Source organism: Hypanus sabinus, chromosome 6 (genome assembly GCF_030144855.1).
Source record: "Hypanus sabinus isolate sHypSab1 chromosome 6, sHypSab1.hap1, whole genome shotgun sequence".
NCBI lineage: Eukaryota > Metazoa > Chordata > Chondrichthyes > Myliobatiformes > Dasyatidae > Hypanus > Hypanus sabinus.
In genome coordinates this window covers 144,523,742-144,548,079 of record NC_082711.1, presented here as the reverse complement: position 1 = coordinate 144,548,079, position 24,338 = coordinate 144,523,742, and the positions used below count along the sequence as shown (strand labels likewise).

Below are 24,338 nucleotides of genomic sequence, written 5' to 3'. Positions count from 1 at the left end.
TTAATGTCACTGGCAAATGTCATGAAATTTGTTGTTATGCAGCAACATTAAACTTGATTCTGAATCACCTCTGCATACTGTGAGCACGATGAGTGAATAGCACTGAGAATTCCCACACTATAAATTCGAGTGGCATAAGGCTGAACAAAACCAAAGAAACTATATCCTCCACCCTTCATGATGAATCAGAGCTCATCCACTCTGATCAAACATTTGAAAGGGCACAGAAAGTAACACAAGATGTAGTTTTGGAAAGAAATTTCAATGAACATCATTAAAAGCGGCTTGGTACTGTGCGAACGACTGAAAGACCAATATTCTCCAGGACATAGATGCTGGACAATATCCGCTACAAAAATGGAACCGATGAGAGAGATAAACCCCTGATTTGATTGTCACCAATCTAGCTTGTATGGAAGAAGACTTTGTTTATGATATCATTAAGAAAGAAATAGAAACATAGAAAATCTACAGCACAATACAGGCCCTTCACCACAAAGCTGTGCTGAACATGTCCCTACCTTAGAAATTACCTAGGGTTACCCATAGCCCTCTATTTTTCTGAGCTCCATGTACCTGTCCAGAAGTCTCTTGAAAGACCCTATCATCTCCATCACCATCACCGGCAGTTGATTCCACGCACTCGCCACTCTCTGCATAAAAAAACTTGCCCCTGACATCTCCTCTGTACCTACTCCCCAGCACCTTAAAACTGTGCCCTCTCATGTCCTGGGAAATAGCCTCTGACTTTCCACACGATCAATGCCTCTCATCATCTTATACACCTCTATCAGCTCAGCTCTCATCCATTGCTCCAAGGAAAAAAGACCGAGTTCACTCAACCTATTCTCATAAGGCATGCTCCCCAATCCAGGCAACATCCTTGTAAATCTCCTCTGCACCCTTTCTATGGTTTCCACATCCATCTTATAGCGAGGTGACCAGAACTGAGCACAGTACTCCAGTGGGGTCTGACCAGGGTCCTATATAGCTGCAACATTACCTCTTGGTTCCTAAACTCAGTCCCACGATTGATGAAGGCCAATGCACCGTATGCCTTCTTAACCACAGAATTAATCTGCACAGCTGCATTGAGCGTCCTATGGACTCGGACCCCAAGATCCCTCTGATCCTCCACACTGCCAAGAGTCTTACCATTAACGCTATATTCTGCCATCATGTTTGACCTACCAAAATGAACCACCTCACACTTAACTGGGCTGAACTCCATCTGCCACTTCTCAGCCCAATTTTGCATCCTATCAATGTCTCGCTGTAACCCCTGACAGCCCTCCACACTATCCACAACACCCCCAACCTTTGTGTCATCAATTGTTCAATTTGCACTTGGCTACAAAAGCCTATACCACCAGCCTCTTGCATTTTCTGTATTACCATCATCTTGCTCAATCCTTAACCAATCTATATCCCCTTATAGACACTTTATATTCTTTCCATAGCTTCAGACTTGGCTGTAGCAACTTGCTCCTTTCATCCAAGTAATTAATGCAGAATATGTATAGGTGAAACCCGGCACAGATCTACTAGTTATGTATTGCCAATCCAAAAAGAACCCTAATTATCATGACTTTCTGATTTTCATTGTTTATTCAAATACTTATTAATGCAAATACATTATCCCTGTTGACATAACTGAATTCAAGCTACAATGACTATTGAAACATCAGATCATTTAAATCTACAGTAACAGCTTTAGTCAGCAATTTTATTCCCTGCTCTGAACATATAAGATTTATCATACATCATTCTGTAACGTCAAACATGAGAAAGTCTGCAGGTGCTGGAAATCCAAAGCAACAAACACAAAGTACCGGAGGGAATCAGCATGTCAGGCAGCATCTATGGAAATGAATAAACAGTTGACATTTCTGGCCGAGACTGTTCTTCAGGACTGTAAAAGAAGGGGGGAGGCACCAGAATAAAAGGTGGGGGGGGGAGGGGGAAGAGGATAACTAGAGGGTGATAGGTAAAGCCATCTGGGTGAGATAGGTAAAGGACTAGAGAAGAAGGAATCTGCTGGAAGAGGAGAGCGGACCACAGGAGAAAGGAAAAGAGGAGGGGAACAAGTGGGAAGTGATAGGTAGATGACAAGAGGTGGGAGGTCAGATTACCAGGGAAAGCCTGGAACATGGACTACTCTATGTAGCCAATGAAGAATGAGGCATAGCTGGAGTCCATGCATATCCCCTGGCTACCCCTCGAGTCTGGAGAAAGTGAGAGGAACCAAAAACAAAACTGTTCAGCGTGAGGACCAGTTCTGCCAGATGAAGGATGGTGGTGGTGGAGGGGAATTGGCTTGTTCTTTCGTTAAGCTTCGAAGCCTCCTTGATGGATGATAGAAGTCTATAGGGACTGAACATCTGTGGAGAAAATTAGGTGGTCAGGTCCAAGGAATTGAAAGTTACTGAAGAAATCGAGAGCATGAGAAGTGTCGCTGATGTAGGTGGGAAGAGGCGATAGAATAGAATCAAGATTTGAGGACACGTGTTCAGTGGGGCAGGGAAAGATAGAGGTAATAGGCCTACCTGGACAGTCAGACTTGTGGATCTTGGGTAGCAGGTAGAAGCGTGCTGTGTGGGATAGGGGAACCAAGAGTCTGGTGGCAGTGGATGTGAGTTCTCCGGATTGATGAGGTCAGTGATGGTGTCAGAGACAGTTGCGGGGTCCTCTTCAAGAGGTAGATATGAGGAGGTTTCTGGGAGTTGCCACCTGGCCTCAGAAAGGTAGAAGTCAATACACCACACTACAACAGCACACCCTTTGCCTACAAGTTGATGGTAAGGTTGGGGTTTCCATAAGTATGTCTTCATCTACTTGAATGACATCCTAATTTTCTTGAAGTCCATGAAGGAGCTTGTCACTCAAGTCAGAGATATTCTACAGAGACTTCTTGATCATGGATTTTACATCAAGCTAGAGAAGTCTGAATTTCACATAATCACTATTTCTTATTTGGGCTTCACCATCTCTAACGGTAATCTCAAGATGGACCCTAGTAAAAAAGTACGCAGTAGGAGATTGCTCACCACCATCCAGTGTGAAGCAGGTCCTAGGATTTGCTAACTTTCATCAAAAGGTTATCAGAAACTCTACTCAGTGGTGGCTCCGCTGCTGGCACTAACCAAGAGATCCGCAGGCCCCTTTGCTTGGACTACCAAGGCAGAGGCTGCTCTGACAGAGCTCCAACTGTGGTTCACAACAGCTCCTATTTTGGTTGCACCTTCCCTTCATCATGGAAGTGGATGCCTCGGATGTCGGAATGGGTGCAGTGTTGTCTCAACAGTCACCTTCGGACAATAATCTGCATCTGTGTCCATTCTTTTCCAGGCGACTATCCCCGGCAGAGGTGAATTATGACATTGGGAACAGAGAGCTGCTCATGGTCGAGTTGGTTCTGGAAGAATGGCATAACTGGCTCGAGAGGGCCCAGAACCTTTTTATTGTCTGGACAGACCACAAGGGCCTGGCTTTTATTCAGGAGGCCAAGAGACTGAATTCCAGACTGGCCAGAAGGTCTCTAGAGGAGAGGGGCTGGGTACCTGAAAGAGACATCTTGGATCCTGCACTCATCCATGACTACAGTCATCGTCTTGCCGAACAGCCAGGGCCATCAGGAGTCAGCCATAGGGGAGGGAATTCAGTTATGACACGCACTCATCCGCGACAGCTTCTGAGGTTTAGACGCACTAACTCCCAAGAGTATGCATAACTGGCGCAGCCACTAGAAAGACTCAGGTCAGTCCCACTAATTGGCAATCATATTCTGGGTGCCAAGGAGTGAGCATTTAAGGAACACCTTAGCTGAGTGCCTGCTCTTCATTTCATCTAGTGTTTGTTTTGTGCTTAGATTCTCAATCTAGTTTGAAACCATGTCTCAATACTTGCCCCAATACTCCAGCATTTGGGTCCAAGCCTTCCTCATCGAGGACTCTCATCAAAGTTATGGCACTGCTCAGCCAGATTTTCAATCTCTCTCCTATATACTGATTCTTCATTACCCAACTATTCATTTAATAAATCCTACCCATCCAAGACCTTTGCACTATAACCGATATGGGGGAACTTGAAATAACCTATTTAAATTCTGCTATTCTGACAGCTATCTGAGATCTTCTTGTATATTTGTTTTTACGTATAAGTCCTAGTGAGTACAGGAAAGCCCATAATGCAATCCTATCAAAGTGTTCATTGCCTTTTAAGTTTCACCCCTATGGTCTCACACTGGAAGATCCCCCAAAAAAATCTTCTCTAGGTACCGCTGTGATGTTCTCACTACTCAAAAACACAACTCACCCTCTTCTCTCCAAAATTGCACCAGCAAACAACACAACCAATGGCAACGTCTTGTGGACAGTTCACAAGACCACTTTTTTTACTTCTTCTTTCAAATATGATTCTACAACTAAGTTGCGTGTGATTGGAACCAGTAATTTACAGTTTGATAGCCTGCTTTTGGGCTGATTAAGTGATCTGATGCTTTGCTGTCTCCAAGGAAGTTTGGTGAGGTTTGGAATCGAGTGTGCAACCCGAAGGTCTGGAAGCCTGGAGACGGGGCACGAGCCTATGACCGATTCCATTGCTTCCCTCCGATGGAGGAGTAAACCACAGCTAAAGCCGACAAGAACGAAAGTGAAGGACGGGCGGCTGCTGAGCGCCATCTGCCTGCGCTGGAGTGGTCTTCCTCTCCCTCTCACTGGCTTTTATCGGAGAAAAGTGCAGGAGTCTTGGGATCCACATTGCAAAGATTAATCGGCAAGGCTGTAGACTTGTTTAGGGTTACTACGAGATTTATGTTGCATGTGTTTCTGAATTCTGATTATTCCTTTTTTTTGATCAATGAAGGCTTGGGCGCTTCAGTGAAGAATGGCTCTGCAGCCTGCAGCACTGAACTGAACTAAACTGAATACTACTGAACTCTGGCTTTGAGGTGTGATATTCTATACCGCTGCTTTTTGCTGTTTGCACAACCTGTTCTGTTTTTGCGTGTTGGATATTTGATGTTTTCTTGAACAGGTCCCGTAGTGTTTTCTTTGTTTCGTGGCTGCCTGCGGGAATTTCAAAGATGTAGTCTGTGTATATACTTTGAATCTCTGACCTCCACCTCTCTCAAACCAGTAGCCATTAAGCTGCTGGGACTTCTACTTCAGTGAAGTCAGGGACATTAAGCTCATTTGGCAAGAAGATGAAAATGAGAACAACCCTGCAGTTCAGAAGATTGTACGGGCTCTATACTACTGAAGCCAGATTTTGCTCTCTGATGGTGACAACATTCATGAAGCATCCAGGCTGGAGTCAATGCTGCCCCCAGTGTTTGCTTGGCAGAAGACAAGCTGTATTGTTGTCAACTGCAGGTTTCTGCAGCATTCGTGATCCCAGGGTTTGGACTTTTTGTTCTGCATGGCTGAATTTTACTGTTAGCTTACATGTGCTTGCTATCTTGCATGTTCTATGTGTGCTTTGTGCTGTGTGATACTGTTAGTACTATGTTTTGCATCTTGGCCCCAGAGTAACACTGTCTCGTTTGGCTGTACTCATGGTATTCATGTGCGGTTGAATGACAATTAAATTTGAATTCAATTGAATTGATAAATCACCCAGAAGATAGATGAATATTCAGTCTATATAATAACTGCAACCAATATCCTTCCCAATCTGTCTGCTGTCTGTGATTAAGAATCCCTCAGGCTGTTTACTAACATTATCTACAGTAGAAAATTTAAAATCTTTACCTGCAATCTAACTGTTTCATCACTACAGAAGCCCTTCTGTGTGGCAGGTGGCCTGCCTGACCTCGTAATAAATGAGAAGTCTTTCAATAAAACATCAATTGTGAACTTAAGTTGTTCTCACCAGAAGATAATTGTCCTCAATGAATGCAAAGGGCTTGGATGGGGCAGAATTAGTTAAATGAATAGCAGGGTGAGAGGGCTGAGAAATAGTTAATGGAGATTAATTCAGGTACGTGTGAAATGTTGTATTTTGTAAAGTCAAATTAATGCAGGACTTTTGCCGATACCCAACTAAACCCTTGTGGGAATGACATTTGTAATAGTGAAATACAACAACCACATTGGGCTTATATGTGATAAAAACGGGAGGGCCAGCATTGTGGGGCTGCGTTTGGCTGAAACAACAACAACGTGATTGGAGATCCGCATGTCGCACTTCCTGCAATAGAGTCAACTGAAAGCCGATTAGGGAAGGTACTGGATGATGCGACAGTAATGTTCAGGGATGGCATTGGGAAACCCAGGCATATCAAGGATAAAATGGTGTTAAATGAAAATGTTACACTCATGTTTTACAAAGCCCATCCAGTTCCTTATACCAACAGTGGTAAAGTAGCCAGTGAGGTAGATCACGTACTTGTGGTCCTTTATAGAATTTGTTCTACGTTCTACAGAGGTTGTATTGAGAGCATCCTGAGCAGCTCCATCACTGCCTAGTTCCGAAACTGCACCATGGTGGATCGCAAGACCCTGCAGTGGATAGTGAGGTCAGCTGAGAAGATCATCAGGGTCTCTCTTCCCACCATTACAGACATTTACACCACATGCTGCATCCACAAAGCAAACAGCATTATGAAGGACCCTGTGCTCCCCTCATACAAATTCTTCTCCCTCCTGCTGTCTGGGAAAAGGCACCGAAGCATTCGGGCTCTCACAACATGACTTTGCAACAGTTTCTTCCCCCAAACCATCAGACTCCTCAATACCCAGAGTCTGGACTGACATCAATTTACTGCCCTCTACTGCCCTATTGTCTTGTTTATTATTTATTGTAATGCCTGCACTGTTTTGTGCACTTTATGCAGTCCTGGGTAGGTCTATAGTCTAGTGTAGTTTTATGTGTTGTTTTTATGTAGTTCAGTGTAGTTTTTGTATTGTTTCATGTAGCACCATGGTCCTCCTGAAAAACGTTGTCTCATTTTTACTGTGTACTGTACCAGCAGTTCTGGTCGAAATGACAATAAAAAGTGACTTGACTTGAACTTAGTTACTATAATATGTTTCTTCTAAACCTGGCGACTGTACTCCATCCCTTGTACCCATTAGTGCAGATCAGGAAGAAATGGCAATGGGCAAAGCAGTGTCACGTGGCTTTCCAAAAGACAAAGGAAATAGTGATGGCAGACACTGTACTCACACATTATGAGCCACATCGTCCAATGAATTTGCCTGTGATTCCTCACGTTATGGTACAGGTGCAGTCATGGCACATATTATGAGTGTTTGAAGCCCATTTTGTCACCCATAGTTCAGTCCCTCCCCACCTACATCCAGGATACATCCCATGCCCTCCACCTCTTCAATAACTTCCAGTTCCCCGGTCCCGACCGCTTCATTTTCACTATGGATGTGGAATCCTTATACACTTCAATTCCCCATCAAGAAGGCCTCAAAGCCCTCCGCTATTTTCTTGACAATAGACCTCACCAGTTCCCCAACACCACCACACTCCTCCGGTTGGCAGAACTGGTACTCACACTTAATAACTTCTCTTTTGGCTCAGACTTTCTTCAGACCAAGGGTGTAGCTATAGGCACTTGCAAGGGCCCCAGCTGTGCCTGCCTCTTTGTGGGTTATATGGAACAGTCTATGCTCCAACTCTATACTGGTACTGCTCTCCAACTTTTCCTTCGCTACATTGATGACTACCTTGATGCTGCTTCCTGCACCCATGCTGGGCCCATCAATTTCATCGACTTTGCCTCTAACTTTCACCCAGCCCTCAAATTCACCTGGTCCATCTTGGACACTTCTCTCCCCTTTCTCAATCTTTCGGTCTCCATCTCTGGAGACAATCTGTCCACTGACATCTTCTATAAACCCACTGACTCTCATCATTACTTCGACTATACCTCTTCCCACCCTGCCAAATGTAAAAATGCTGATCCCTATTCCCAGTTCCTCCGTCTCCACCGCATCTGCTCCCAGGATGAGGCTTTCAGGACATCCCAAATGTCCTCTTTCTTTAAGAATCGTGGTTTCCCTTCTGCCATCATCAATGATGCCCTCACCCACATCTCCTCCATTTCCTGCACTTCGGCCCTCACCCCATCCTCTCATCACCACAACAGGGACCGTGTTCCCCTCGTCCTCACCTACCACCCCACCAGCCTCTGGATCCAGCATATTATCCTCCGCAACTTCCACCACCTTCAGTAGGACCCCACCACCAAGCACGTCTTTCCCTCCCTACCCCTCCCCACTTTTCGCAGGGATCATTCCCTCCGTGACTGCCTGGTCCACACGTCCCTCCCCACAGATCTCCCACTGTGTACTTATCCCTGCAAGTGTAAGTGCTACACCTGTCCCTACACCTCCTCTCTTACCACCATTCAGGGCCCCAAACAGTCTTTCCAGGTGAGGCAAAACTTCACTTGTGAGTCCGTTGGGGTCATCTATTGCATCCGGTGCTCCCGGTGCGGCCTCCTCTACATCAGCGAGACCCGATGCAGAATGGGGGACCGCTTCGTCGAGCACTTCTGCTCCGTCCGCCACAACAGACAGGATCTCCCGGTCGCCACCCACTTCAACTCTGCTTCACATTCCCATTCGGATATGTCCATACATGGCCTCCTCTACTACCATGATGAGCCAAACTCAGGGTGGAGGAGCAACACCTCATATACTGTTTGGGTAGTCTCCAGCCCCTTGGTATGAACATCGAATTCTCCAACTTTCAGTAATTCCCTCCCCCATCCCACTTTCACTCTGCCTCCTCTTCCAGCTGCCTATCACCTCTCTCATGACTCTGCCTTCTTCTACTACCCATAGTGCTTTCCCCTTACATTCCTTCTTCACCTCTCCGGCCTATCCCCTCCCTGCTTCCCCTCCCCCACCCCTTGATCTTTCCTCTGATTAGTTTTTCACCTGGCACCTACCAGCCTTCTCCTTCCCACCCTCCCCCTTCCTTCCTTATAGGGACCCTGCCCCCTCCTTCTTCAATCCTGATGAAGGGTCTCGGCCCGAAACGTTGACTGCTCGTTTCCACAGATGCTGCCCAACCTGCTGAGTTCCTCCAGTGTATTTGTACGTGTTGGTTTTAAGGCACTGGGAAAAACATACAAATAATGTGAAAATAAATCATTTTATGGAGATTGTTAATGGCTTGGGATTTCATTGTCTTCAAGGATGCTGGAAATATTACATCACATATTTTTTGAGCTGTTTTGAACTCTGTTCCTCAAACCATCACTAATGTATTTTGGAGCTCAATTATTGTTAGGTTTTGTAATTTCAAAACATTAAACTCATTCAAAGAAAACACGGGAGTCCTAAATGCGGGTTTAACTACAAGTTTACTTAAAGTGAGGCATGCATGTAGTGTGATGACATATGCAATTCACATATTTATACATATAACTATTAATGATTTAAACAAACAAGAATAATTAATCAAGCAATATATATACAAGATTACTCAAATATTACTAAAATATTAAACACAGAACAGATAAATACTGTAAATGTTCTTTCTCATAAATGCTTATCAGGTTATATCATCAGGATTGCTGTTAAGTTCTACTCTTCCACCAGCTTTGAACATTTTAGTTTTAACGTTGTGACCTCTTCCCCTTTATCTGAAATGAACTAAGAATAAACATCTACAATTAATCCAACAACCCCCAACAGCTCTCTTGGCTACAATTTCTTCAACAGCACTTGCTATAAGGACTGCCTGCAGTGCATTCTCTCCATTTCTCATCTGTTCTACCAATAGCACAGTTTTTTACCGTGCTTCCAATCTGTCTTTCAGCCATGGATCCCCTCCACTGCAGTCCATTCCATTCCCTGCATCCTCCATGCCCTTAAGCTTTCTCTTCCTGCGTATTCCTCTATTTTTGCATTCCACCCCAACACCTTTAACACTCAATCAATCATTCACACCATTTCCTGCATCTCTGATGTAACAGTGCAATTAAACACAGCCTCATCTCCCCTCCAGACAGTTTCCTCTGCAATAACTAAGTGCACTGTTCAATCACCACTAACCCCCTAACTTTCCCATAGCATCTTTCCATGAAAATACAGGAATTGCAGCACTTACCTCTTTACACACCCGCCCCTTTACTCAGCATTTCAAACACACTTTCAAGTGTAATATTAATTGAAGTCACTTGAACTTCTCTGCCTCAATTAGTTATCCATCTCTCATCTGTTCTGATCCTTTTCTCCTTGATGTCTTACACAGCTTTGTCTTCCAGACTTAATATTATTCAACAACTAGAAATGATGCTGCTGTTTCTCTCATTTCTAACTCTCCTGGGCCAGCTGATGTTTCAATATTATCCCTTTGTCAGTGTTATTTCTAACACCATCAAGCCTCTTATGCAGACTCCCAGAAAGATGATGTAAAATGGAGAATGCTGGGAAATATTGTCTGATACTATCTGCAATGAGGGAGAAACAGGAAGTATCAGGTCAGTGACCCATTACTGACAAACATTATCTCCATTTCTCTCTACTGATCCTGCTGAGTATTCCAACATCATTTCTTTCATCAATTAAACCCTCCTGCCTTTCACTCTAGTGTCAATCAACCATAAAACAATTACAGCACAGAAACAGGCCATCTCTGCCCTTCTAGTCCATGCCGAATGCTTAATCTCACCTAGTCCCACCGACCAGCACTCAGCCCATAACCCTCCATTCCTTTCCTGTTCATATACCTATCCAATATCTTTTTAAATGACAAAATCAAACCCCCCTCTACCACTTTCAATGTTTGCTTTTATGGCATCTTAAATTTTGTTTTTCTTCTGTTTCTTCAATGTGGACAAAAGATCATCAAACCAAGATCTTCCACAGTTCTTTCTTCACCAAATAGTTTTCTGCTATTTCTAGGATTTGGTGTTAGATTTTTAGCATCTTCTCTATCTCGAAAATCAAAAATTACTGAAAATAAAAAAAACTTAACTGCTGGAATAACAACCAAATAGAAGGCATAATTCAGGCAGCATCTGTGGAAACAGTTTCAGGGCACTTGTGTCAGAATGGGGGCAAAGTTTTGAGAACCAGTTCAGATGAAGGATTCCTCCCATCATCCCACACCATTAACTGTTCCATTTTCCACAAATGATGCCTGACCTGAGTTGTTCCAATATTTTCTTTTTTTTTTGCTGTCTCTCTTCTTTCTTGTTTTGTATTGGAAACACTAATTTATTTGACCTTGTCTAACAAACACATGTAAGCAATCAAGTTAACGCCTTCGGCGTCCATTCGCAGTAAGCAGAAGCAGCTGAATATGTTGCTTTGAGCTTTATTTACCATATCTTCAAGTAAGTGATTAAGAAGGACAACATCTTTCAAGAGACTTCGCACTTGACGACGAATTGACTCCATCCTAAACCGCCCATTACAAAGTGTTTAGTGGCGATACCGGAGTTGGAGTGCGATGAATTGTTCATTTTCGTGACCTTTCAGACTTCCCTGGGAATGTCCTTGTACCTAAGATGTAACGTGAATGCAATTTTTACTGAAAAATAAAAAAAAATAAATCCATGTAATTATAATGTGATCCTGGGAAGGTAACTCAAAGGTAACAGCAAGGGTATTCAGTATGCATCTACAACCGGGGGAAAAAATGCAGCGCCTACATCCATAATATTACAGGGGGTGTACGGGAGTGCTGCAGTGGATGCGCCAGTGTATACTGGAGTGCTGCAAGGGAGTGTGCATTCGGAGTGCTGCGGGGTTGCATTGTTGTTTCTGCGCTGTTATGATTGGGATTGCACTGTGATTAATCCTCCTGCTGCGGGAGCTTGCGTGTCCTGGGCGCCCCGTGCAGTTTCCGGACAGTCGCCGGAGCAGTCTGCGGTCGGCCAGGCCGCCGCGGAAAGTGGAGCAGCGGCTGGGTGTCCGGCTCTGCGCCGAGTCCGGTTTAGCGGCGTCGGGACAGCCGGGCGTGGATGTGGTTGATGCTGCTGTGCTGCACCTGGAGGGACGATCGGATGGGAGAGGAAGAGGGTGGGTACGGGCATCGCCCTGCCCGCCGCCACCGGACTCGGTTGCCCTTGATCCCATTCAGCGGTGCCCCCGCCCCCGTGCCCCTTCCCAGCGGCTCGCTCTGGAGGTGTACACCGCTGTCTGGCCCCCCGACCTGGGGTTTGTTTAGCATTGCCGGGCTGCAGCGGAACGCATGGCCTTGGCAGGGCACCATCCGGCCGCTTTGTGCTTTGTCTTTGTGCCTGTAATTGGGATCATCTGCCCTCCGAGGCCTTGTGCTGTTGAGTTGCGTGCGTGCACCGGGCCTGCCGGTGGGCGAGAGAAGGGCACGTTGCTCACTTGCTATGTTGTGTGTTAAATTGCTGATTTGGTTTGCAGGGGATTGTTTGCCTTGCTGTGCGGGATGTGGCCGGTCCATCTATGATGGTCAGTACCTCCAGGCTCTTAATACAGACTGGCACAACGACTGCTTCAGGTAGGCACGCAGGCTCCTATCTCTTTGTGTTCGGTACCCTGTGTTAGCATTCTTGACCACTTTTTCTAAAAGGAAATATGTAAATTCCTTGAACATTTTGTATGGTATTGACTGCACACATACTGTCTGTATATTGGTACATGCTGTACAACATCTGTTCAGTACATTGAGTATGGCACATTTTGCCTAGTCGATGGATCACACAATATATATTTGTGAGAGTGTGCACTGTGCTCTGAGGGAATCTTAAAACCAAGTTACGTAGTTTCACAATAGACCCTTTTCACTCTAAGATGAGGATTTTCTTCAATGAGGTCTTTGGAATGTTGCTGGGTCTAGAGGGCTTGAGTTATAACATTCAGACACATTGAGTTATACCAGCTTCTTCCCCTCTGCCATCCGATTTGTAAGTGGGCATTGAACCCATGAACACTACCTCACTACTTTTTTCAGTTTCTGCACAATTTTTAATTTAACTATTTAATATACTTTTATATTTTTCTATATTTATCATTGTGCTGCTGCCGCTAAGTTAACAAATTTCACGCCATATGCCGGTGATATTAAACCTGATACTGATAAGAAAAGATTGAATAGGTTAGGGCTTCATTCCTCGGAACGTGGAAAATTCGGGTGGAGAATTGATAGAGGTACACAAAATTATGAGGGTATAGATGGTAAATAGAAGCAGGCTTTTTCCCACTGAGCCAGAAGTTAAGGGTGAAAGGTTAAAAGTTTAAGGGCAACGTGAGGGGAAATTTCACTCAGAGGGCAGTGAGAGTGCGCTGCCAGCTCGATTTCAACACTTATGAGAAGTTTAGACAGGTACATGAATAGCAGGGATACGAAGGGTGGTGGCTGCCAAGCAGGTCAACAGGAATAGGCAGTTTAAATGGTTGAACGGACTAGATGGACTGAAAGCTCTGTTTCTGTGCTGTACTTTCTATGACCCTTAATTCTGTTGCTTCAAGAGCTTTGGAGGCAAATTATCAACTGTATCTAAAGCAGGACTGATTATGGGGTGTAAACTGGAAGGCGGGGCTGAGGTTCAGACCTGATCAGTCGTGGATTGAATGGTGGAGCAGGATGGGCTGAATGGTTCTGTTGAGTATCTTGGGATTCTGCACGGTCGTGGCGTTTTGGAAATTGATGGTGAGATTTTCCAGCTGCCTGTATCGGAACTTCAAGGTAGATCCGTGATTGCTCTTTAATAAAAACTGAGAACACCGGCGTGTTCGGCTTCTGTGGGAAAAGGAACAAAGTTAACATAAATGATTATTCATCTTTATTCAGAGCTGGCAAGAGTTGAGGTAAATACATTTTGATGTGCAGTGAGTAGGGAATGAACAGAAACGTGTGGGAGGGAGGAAGACAGAAGAAATAAAAACATGGGAAGTGCTGATGGTAACAGCAAAGTGAAAGTGTGCCGTAAAGGGGAAAGTAAAGAGAGCAGTGTGCTTGGGTGTATTGGATTTGCTGGGGAGTGTCAACCTGATCTGGTGTCTTGTACCCCTACCCAGAAAGCCAAATGCCTGCCCTTACCTGGACTAGGTGTGTGTGCTGCCAGCTCGGATGTAGTTTGGGGTAGGGGAAAGGTTCTTGCCTCCTGGGCAAAATGTGGGTGGGGGCTTGTCTCTCTGGCCCCTCTGCCCTCTGGAGTGCAGCAATGTGGATCTTGTGTACCGTAGGGGTGAGGTCTTCCCTGAAACCTCACCAGCTAAATGCAGCTCCAAGCACAGATTTGCCCTCTGTGAAATCAGTCATCAAATTTTTTAATGCCTGCTGAAAGCCTGGGACGTTGCAGACGCTTAATTTAATCAAATTATTTTAAGAAATGAAACTAAAAGGCATCAGGATAACTGAGAGACAAGCATCTCAAAATAAAAGCTACATTTGGTTTCACATAACGTGCCTTCCGGACTGCCTCCCAGCTCTTTGTAGCCGCCCCTTTGAAGGTGGTATATTTTTGGATCCTGGAGTTGGTCTGACCTGGGATGGCCCAGAGGAGATTAATCTTTCACCAGCACGACGAGGGAAATCTCAGTAAGAATGGGCCCTGCTCCGAGGCTGACATACCTGAGATAGGGACTGAATCAACCCCCTGAATGTGTCACTGGAGCTTGGACCTGTGTGTTTCACACTGCATAACCTGGGACTCCAGGGCTTTAATTTCAACGGCCACATGGAAACCACTGGCCAAGGATTCATTTTGTGCCTGGTGCTGATCCTCAAAATCAAGTTGAGCTCTGAGACTGCACAGGGAGCCAAAGTCAGAATAAGGCAGCAAATTAAAGTTCCAGGTGAAGGGAAGATTGTGGTCCGATGTGAATTGATTGACACTGTTCCCATTAAACAGTCGTCTGGTGCGCATTTCATCTCAGCGCTGAGGAGAGCTTGTCAGCAGTGAATTGGATGGACTAAATGAAGCGTACGAGTAAACGCTGTTTCTCCAGAAGCACTGGAACTCCACAGTGGAGAGGGAGATGATAAAGGGGTAGGTGTTGTATCTCCTAAACACAAAATTCTACAGATGCTGGTAATACTGAGCAAAACGCACAAAACGATTGGGAATTCAGCAGGTCAAACAGCTAAATGAACAGCCGATGCTTCAGGCTGAGGCCCTTCCTCCGGACTGGAAAGGAAGGGGACAGAGGCAACAGCGAGAAGGCAGAGTACAAGTGGGCAGGTAATAGGTGAGCCTTCCTTCCACGGTCCAGGTTCGCTGCCTCCTTTCCTTTCTTCCGTGTTTAATTCCTTCTTCTGCACCCCTTTGCCTCGTCCACCTATCACCTCCGAGCTTCTTACTTCATTCCCCCCTCACCTGATCTCACCTATCAACTGCCAGCTTCTTACTTCATTCCTCTCTCACCTGATCTCACCTATCACCTCCGAGCTTCTTACTTCATTCCCCCCTCACCTGATCTCACCTATCAACTGCCAGCTTCTTACTTCATTCCCCCCTCACCTGATCTCACCTATCAACTGCCAGCTTCTTACTTCATTCGCCCCTCACCTGATCTCACCTATCAACTGCCAGCTTCTTACTTCATTCCCCCCTCACCTGATCTCACCTATCAACTGCCAGCTTCTTACTTCATTCGCCCCTCACCTGATCTCACCTATCACCTCCGAGCTTCTTACTTCATTCCCCCTTCACCTGATCTCACCTATCAACTGCCAGCTTATTTTGCTGCCCCTCCCCACACCCTCTTACTGTGGCTTCTACCCCTTTCCTATCCAGTCCTGAGGAAGAGTCTTTGCCCAAAACGTGGAGTTTTTAATTCCTCTTCATAGCCGCTACTTGACTTGCTGAGTTCCGTGTGTGTGTGTGTGTGTGTGTTTTCTCTCATAATTTCACCAGCATTGCTCTGCAAATGGAGGATGGTGCATATATGAATCACATCGTCCCACAGGTGTTGCTCTAGATTACTAAAAGGGAGAATAATAATATATATCCTGGTGACATTACATTGAAGGTTCAGAAGATAATCCGTTGAATATGTTATCATAGGTTTAGAAGGGAGAAAGTGCTGAAGTGTGGTGAAGACTCCTGTCATCCCTTGGTGAAGGGGACTCCTTAATTGAGGAAGCAGGAATTTCTCAGAAGTCCTAGTTAAAGGTGGCCTTCCCAGAACAGATATGGTTGAGAAATAGAGGAGTGGAAGTACATTCTAGAAATGAGGAGAGGAAGTTTATGCAGTGGTCATGAATATGGTTCCTGGTGATCTTTTGAAATAAAAAGGAAATAGCGTCACAGTAGCATTACAAGTACATAGATATACCAATATTATTGGAGAAGTAGAAAGAATAAAAGGTAAGTTACCACAAACAGTCTAACAGGAGTTCCCCGGCTATAGATTGGCTCATTATAGAGCCTAATGGCCGAGGGTAAGAATGATTTCATATAGCACTCTTTGGAGCACCACTGTTGTCTTAGTCTATTCCTAAAAGTGCTCCTCTGTTCAGCCAAGGTGGCATGCAGAGAGTAAGAAACATTGTCCAGAATTGCTAGGATTTTCCTTTGATCTACCACTGCCTCCAATGTGTGCAGATTGACTTCTGTAGCAGAGCCAAACTTTCTAATCAGCTTATTGAGCTTGTTGGCATCACCTGTGTTGATGCCATTGCCCCAGCACACCACCGCGTAGAAGACTGTACTGGCGACAATGGACTGGTAGAGTCCATGAAGGAGAAGCCTGCATACTTCAAAGGACCTGTCTCCTCAGGAAGTAGAGGCGACTCTGGTCCTCCTTGTACACAGCCTCTGTGTTGGTGCTCCAATTCTGTCATCCAGGTGCCCCCCCCTCCCAGGTACTGGTAGGTCCTCATCACATCCACATCCTCACCATCAATAGTAACAGGGAGCAGTGCAGGCTTAGTCTTCTTAAAGTCCATCACCATCTCCTTTGTCTTACTGATGTTGAGCTGCAGATGATTCAGCTTGCACCATTTGACAAAGTCCTCCACCAGGGCCTGTATTTATCCTGCCATCCTCCCTTTATACACCCAACTATTGCTGAGTCAGAGGATTTCTGCAGATGACATGACTCAAAACTGTACCTAAAGTCTGAGGCTTACAAGCTGATTGGGAAGGTAGCTAATACAGTCCCCTGTGGTCTCCAGCGCTGCCTGTAGCCATGTCTGACACAGCTCTGAAGCCGCACAAACTGGTCTGCTGGCCAGGTAGTCCATTATCCAGGATACAATGGAAGTGCTAATCTGCATTAAACGGAGGTATTCCCCCAGCAATAAGGGCTTATGGTATTGAAGGCATGATCCTCACAGTACTGTCCTGCTTATCCAAATGGTAATTGGCTCTGTTCAGCAGGTAAATGACGACATCACCAACTCCAACGTGCTCCTGGTGGGCAAACTGCAGGGAGTTGAGGGCTGATCTGACCAGGGGTCGGAGGTGAGCCAGGACCAGCCTCTCTAGGGTCTTCGTGTTGCATGAGGTGGTAGTCGTTCAAGACTTTTGGTTAGCCCTTCTTGGGTACCGGGACCACACATGACGTTTTCCAGGCTGTCGCTCGGATTGAAAATACAATGGAGAACTCCACTCAGCTGCTCAGCACACTCCTTCAGGACCCTGGGGTTCACACCATCCAGTCCCAATACTTTGCCATGCCTCAGTTTCCCCGGAGCCATTCTCACCCGCTCAGTGGCGAAGGTGAGTCCATGACGACTGGGGAGTTGGTGGAAGGTGGGGCCTGGGGAGGTGAAGATCGGGATGGTAGCAGTTGTTATGTGGAGGTGTGGATGGTAAATGCAGTGAAGGAGGGGTGTGGACAGTGGTAGCTTGTGTTGTTCACATGTTGAACGGGAGGAGAGGAGGCGTTGATGCTGTGGGACGATTGGATGCCTCAGCACCGGGGGTGATGTGCTGAGGGGCTGTGAACAGGAGGGTAATTGTCAAACTTATTGAAGAATTGCTTTAACGTATTCGCCCATTCACAGCTGCATTCCGAGACTCTACAGCTAGGCTGATTGAAGCCAGTAATGTTCTTCATGCCTCTCCACACCTCCTGTGTGCTACTCTGCCCAAGCCTGTTCTCCAGTGCTCTCCTGCATTCCTCTTTAACCTCCTTGATCTTCTCCTATAGCTCCCTCTGCACATGTTTCAATTCCTCCCTGTCTTCTGGTCTAAAGGCTTTCTTTTTCGTGGTTGAGAAGAGCCTCCAGGTCACTGGTGACCCATGGTTTGTTGTTCGGGAAGCAGCAAACAATCCCCGATGGCATTACAGAGTCCACACAGAAGTCGAAGAGCCAGTGATGCAATCAGTAGGTCCATTAATGTCCTCCCCATGTGGTTCACAAAGCACATACCCGTCAGCTACCTCAAAGCAGCCCTTCGAGGCCTCGATAGCCTCTGGAGACTATTTCTTTACTATATTGGTGGTAGCTAACTGTTGCTGTGCTTTGGGCTTGTACAAGGGCATGAGGTGAACCAGGTTGTGATGTGATCTTCCGAGTGGGGGGAGAGCCGTGGAGCTGTATGCATCTTTAACATTTGCCTACAGGAGAACCACTGTTTTATTTTCCCTTGTGTGACACTTGACAAACTGTTGGAAGGTGAGTAGGGTTCGAGGGAGAAACTTGGTTGAAGTCTCTCGATACTGCAGTAAATGCATTGGGGTGTTGAGCCTGGAGTCTCAGAATGGTGGTGTGTATGACGTCACACACAGCATCAGGACTGTGTTGGGAAGGCAGAATGTAGACAACAATGTGGCGTGGCTGAATTGATGCGGTAGATAAAATGGACACAAGCTCACAGCAAGCAGTTCGATGTCCGGACTGCAGATTCGTTCTATCTCAGAAATGTGACTGGGATTACACCATCACAAGCACAGCAAACCACCTCTCTTCCTCGTACTGAACTGTAGGTCAACTTTGTCTGCTGGTCGCATTAAAGCCCCATTCACAGTAGCATTGGAATCCAGGATTTGCTCGTGTAACCATGACTCAGTGAAATAGAGAGCACTGTATTCCCAATGTCCATTCTTTGTCCTCCTGAACCCTGCTAGTTCCTCCTTTTTACTTGCCAGTGATCTTGCAGTTATTGCCTTTTAAAGAGTTGGAGATGTTGCTAATTGTTCTGACACATTGAGTCAGTGAGAATCAGGGTCAGATTTAGAATCACTGCATATGTCATGAAATTTGTTGTTTTGCAGCTGCAGTACTTGCAACACTTAATGATGTCCAATAAGAAGTATATTTTTTAAAAGATAAAATAAGTTTAAAAAGAGAGGAAAAGAAAGAAGAATACAGCGATAGTCGTCGTAGGCTCACTGTTCATTGTCCATTCCAAAATTTAATGGTGGAGGGGAAGAAGCTGTTCCTGAAATGTTGAGTGTGTGTCTTCGGGCTCCTGTGCCACTGCTTGATGCTAGCAGTGAGAAGAGGGCATGTCTTGGGTGATGGAGTCCTTAATGATGGGTGATGCCCTTTTGAGGCATCGCCTTTTGAGGGTGCTGGAGAGGCTAGTGCCCATGATGGAGCTGGCTGAGATTACAACTTTCTGCAGCTTTTTTTGTGCAATAGCCCCTCCGTACCGGACAGTGATGCAACCAGTTAGAATGCTCCCCACTGTAGAAATTTGCGAGTGTTCTTGGTGTAGTACCAATTCCCCTCAAACTCCTAATAAAATGTAGCTACTGTAATTTGTAGTTGCGTCAATATGTTGGGCTCAGGATAGATCCTCGGAGATGCTGACACTGATCCAGTTGTGGGCAGGGGGTAACAGAGGCCCAGGTTTTGGAGCTTGTTGATTAGAACTGAGGGTGCAATTGTGTTGAAAACTGTGCTGTAATCAATAAACAGCAGCTTGACGTTGGTATTACTATTGTCCAGATGATCCAAGGTGAGAGGAGAGCCAGTGAGGGTGCATCCTGTCCTTTTCATTTTCAGTATTCCTGCAGTTTTTCCTCTCGAGCCTTTTCCTTGTTTGGAAGTCTGATGTTGAAGAACTGATCAATTCTGATAGTTGTGTGTCTTATCAAAGACAATATTTTTAAGCCGATACATCCTCGCCTTTGAACGAGTCATTAAACAGGTCCAATCAAAACCAGTCAGGATCTTGTACATTTTCAAGTCTCTAAAGTTCTATGCTACAAGAGAAACATGAGTTTCTCATAGAACATAGAACAGTACAGCCTAGGATCAGGTCCTTGGGCTGTACTAATGAAATTAGCAATCAAATGGCCAACTGAACTAATCCCTCCTGCCTACGAAATGTCCATATCCTTTCATTTCTTGTACTTTTGTGTCTGTCTGAGAGCTTGTTGAGTGCTCGGATTATATTTGCCTCTTCCACCACCCCAGGCAGATCATTCCTGGGGTACCCACCACTCTGCATTTACAAGAGAACAAACTTGCTCTGAGCATTTCCTTTGAACTTGCCCCTTTCCACTTTAAGTGCAAACATCTCAACCCTGGAGAAAAGATGCTGGCTGTCTACTCTATCTACGCCTCTGGTAATCTTTTATAAATCTCTCCTCAGCCTCTGCTACTCCAGAGAAAACGACCCATGGTCTCTCCTCCGTGCAGCACGCTGTTATACATCTTCTGCACCATTTGCTAAGCTTCAATATCCTTCCCAGAATGCAGGGATTCCCAACCTGGGGTCCATGGATCCCTTGCTTAATGGTCCATGGCATTAAAAACGTTGGGGAAACCCTGGAATAATGGGTGAGCAGAACTTTATGCGGTACCACAGATGCAGCCTAACTAGGGCTTTATAAATCTGCAAAGTATCTTCCCACCTTTTTGAACTCAGTTCCTCGACTAATAAAGACAAGCATGTCTTTTTTTTAACCACCATATCAATCTGGGCAGCCATTTTTAGGAGGCTGTGGGATTAGACCTCAAGATCCCTCTGTTCAATCAACATTGTCCCCTACTAGAACTAGGGGACATGGCCTCAAGATTCAGGGGAGTAGGTTTAGGATGGAGATGAGGAGCTGCTTTTCCCAGAGAGTGGTGAATCTGTGGAATTCCCTGCCCAATGAAGCAGTGGAGGCTACCTCAGTGAATATACTTAAGACAAGGTTGGAAAGATGTTTGCATAGTAAGGAAATTAAAGGTTCTGGAGAAAAGGTAGGTAGAGATGAGTCTGTGGACAGATCAGCCATTATCTTATTGAATGGTGGCGCAGGCTTGTCGGGCCAGATGGCCTACTCTTGCTCCTATTTCTTATGTTAAGTCTTACAATTGACAGTGATTCAGATTCATATTTACTTTTTTCCACATCTAGATCGAAACATATGGAGACTTGAATCATTTGTGTTAACAAACAGCACACCCGAATTCTTGGGGCAGCTCGTAAGTGTTGCCCCACATTCAGGTGCCAACAGAGCATGCTCACAGTGTTCAGCAGAATAACACAAGCAGTTGTACGTCCTTTTCCCACCCACGCACACCTCAGAGTCTGGAAGTAACAGCCCACAAGTTTGAAGACCAAAGTTGGAGAGCCTGGAGATGAAGGCCTGAAGGTTGAAGCCTCTAGGTCAGAGGCCCACTGTCTGCAAATCTGGCTCGGGGACTGAAGGTTAGGGGGTCAGTATCTGAGAGTTTGGGGCTAAGGTCTTGTCACGTACCCCGTGACAGGTTAAAGAACCAGCAGAAATGGAAAACTCATTGGAGTCTGGTATTACTGTTAACTAATAGTGTTTATTAGTAAACTACGCAATACAGTAATATAAATGCAGCTATATCAAACAGATTAGCAAAGATTATAGATATATATGTGTGGAAATAGAAAAACCAAGCTTTTCAAGTCTAGGGGTAAATGGATACATTCTTACGATGAAGAAAGTTCAGTTCGGTTTGTGGTATTAAGTTGAATTGGAGAGAGAGAGAGAGAAGTGTGTAGGTCTTCGGATGAGCTGGTGCTGTCGATCTTCCGGTTGTCCTCTGAAATCCTTTTTAAAGTCACCGACTGACCAAAGGTGACCGTTGTTCTGTGGTGGAATTATCAATCTAGGCAAAGGTTCCACACACAAATAACTCTCCACCGATCACACCTTTTCACACTGCAAGAGCCACTGATCGATTCTCCCGATCGATCCTCCAAAACTCACTTTCCTGTCGGCACAAAAAAGCTCATCTAGTGTCCGAAACCTTATGTGTCTGGGTCCAACGGACCTGGTATTTATCCCCACATGCTGGACAGCTGCTGTCCATCAACCTGCTTTGCCCTCCTCTCTCTCTAAGAGTTTTACAAGCAGGCAAGTGTCCTTGTGGAAAGGTAAACAAGCTTGTAGAGAAACCATAACATCAATCTTTCGATCAGTCTCTGTCTCTGTCTCTGTCATTGCGTTGGACGCCTCCCTCTCTCTCTTAATAGCAGCACAGTTCATAGGGTCAATTCTGGACCCCATCACGCCCCCTTCCTTTTAACAAAATTTTTACAAAAGAAAAAAAATTTTTTTTAGTTTGTGCACATTACAGGGTTTGAAGCCATACATATATAATCATCAGATAACAGAGCAGAAAGTGTACAATTTCGAACTTAACATCTAGATAAACAATCAGCTATAATGTTGTCAGTACCTTTTACATGTCTTATTTTTAGGTCGTATTCTTGCAATATCAGACTCCAGTTCAATAACCTTCCGTTCTTATTCTTCATATTAGTCAGAAATACCAACAGATTATGATCTGTGTAAACTACCAGTGGCTTCTGGGTGGGACAGATATAAACTTCGAAATGTTGTAAAGCCAGAATAAGTGATAGCAACTTCTTTTCCACAGTGGTATAATTTTTCTGGTGCTCATTAAATTTCTTAGAGAAATAAGCCTCTGGGTGTTCAATATCATCCACACCTTTTTGTAACAGTACTGCCCCAGCAGCCTCGTCACTAGCGTCTGTTGCCATACAGAATGGTTTTGAAAAATCAGGTGCTTTGAGCACGGGATGATATAGATGTTCAGACACCTTTTGGCAAAGTTCATTCCACACAAATCTTTCACTCTTCCCCAGGAGTTTTGTTAGGGGAAGAGTGATACCTGCAAAGCTTTTACAAAACTTTCGGTAATACCCAACCATTCCCAAAAACTTTCTCAAAGCTTTCTTGCCAGTCGGAACAGGAACCTCAGCAATAGCTTGGACCTTGGCTTGTACAGGAGCCAGTTGGCCCTGGCCTATCACATATCCAAGATACGTGTCAGTGGCATGGCCAAATTCACTTTTAGCAAGGTTTACAGTGAGATTTGCCTTGGATAGTCGTTTAAACAGTTTCTCTACCGCCACAATATGCTCTTCCCACGTGTCATTCCAGACCACTAAATCATCGATATAAGCCCCTGTGTTTTCTAGACCTCTAATCACCAAATCAATCATTTTTTGAAATGTACCCGGGGTATTTTTCAATCTGAAGGGTAAAGCATTATATTCATACAGCCCTGAAGGTGTGACAAACGCTGAGATTTCTCTAGCCCTTTCAGTCAAAGGAACACACCAATATCCTTTCAGCAAGTCAATTTTTGTGAGATACTTAGCCTTTCCCACCTTATCAATACAATCATCCACCCTCAGGATAGGGTAAGCATCTGTCTTGGTTATTGCATTTATTTTCCTGTAGTTGGTACAGAATCTCATGCTACCGTCCGGTTTAGGCACAAGAACGCAGGGTGCCGCCCAGTCTGAGGTAGATCACCTGATGATACCAGCTGCTAGCATGTAGCCAATTTCTTTTTCAACCAACTTGCTTTTCTCCAAGTTCATTCTGTAAGGATGTTGTTTAATAGGCTGGCCTGGATTTACAATGACATGCACTGCAATGGTACACTGTCTCGGGACATCTGGAAATAAATCTTTATGCCAGTTAATTAACTCCTTCAGTTGTGTTCTCTGGGCAGGCACACAGTCCACATACTGATGACCAGCTGCAGTCTTTGGTAATGAGCCCACACAGTCCACTATTACCCGGGAAAATGGTTCACCGAAAGCAGGTATTGGCCGAAGTGGTGCCTTTGGGATGACCTGATTAGGCTTTCCCACCACCTGGCACGTATGACACCCTCTGCAATAATTGACAATATCTTTCCTCATGTTAAGCCAATAAAACTCCCTCATAATCCTGTGCACTGTTGTCTTTACTCCAAAGTGTCCACCTAAAGGCATCTTGTGAGCCAGGTTTAAAATTTAAGCCTTGTAAACCTTTGGAACCACTACTTGCTGCACATTAGCCCAATCCTCCTTTGCCGGAACCGTAATGGGTTGCCACTTCCTCATCAACAACCCATCTTTAAGGTGATATCCCACTGACTCATTCTGAATTTCATCCTCAGAGCTGTCTCTTTTAAAGCCACAATTTCAGGATCTTTATTCTGTTCCTCCATAATTTCTTTCCTCGATAAAGACAAGTCTTTCTCTCCTCAGCCTTACTACC

At 45.1% G+C, this 24,338-nt stretch overlaps 1 protein-coding gene across 1 annotated transcript in view; it reads left to right on the top strand.

Moving 5' to 3' along the window:
• Positions 1–11,567: 11,567 nt before the first annotated feature.
• Positions 11,568–24,338, top strand: part of limk1a (LIM domain kinase 1a) — a 64,432-nt gene continuing 51,661 nt past the window's right edge. Inside the window, exons 1-2 of the mRNA XM_059973109.1 lie at positions 11,568–11,993; positions 12,351–12,447. Coding sequence (XP_059829092.1) covers positions 11,936–11,993; positions 12,351–12,447 — 155 coding nt within the window. The 5' untranslated portion in view covers positions 11,568–11,935. The remainder of the gene's footprint in view (positions 11,994–12,350; positions 12,448–24,338) is intronic.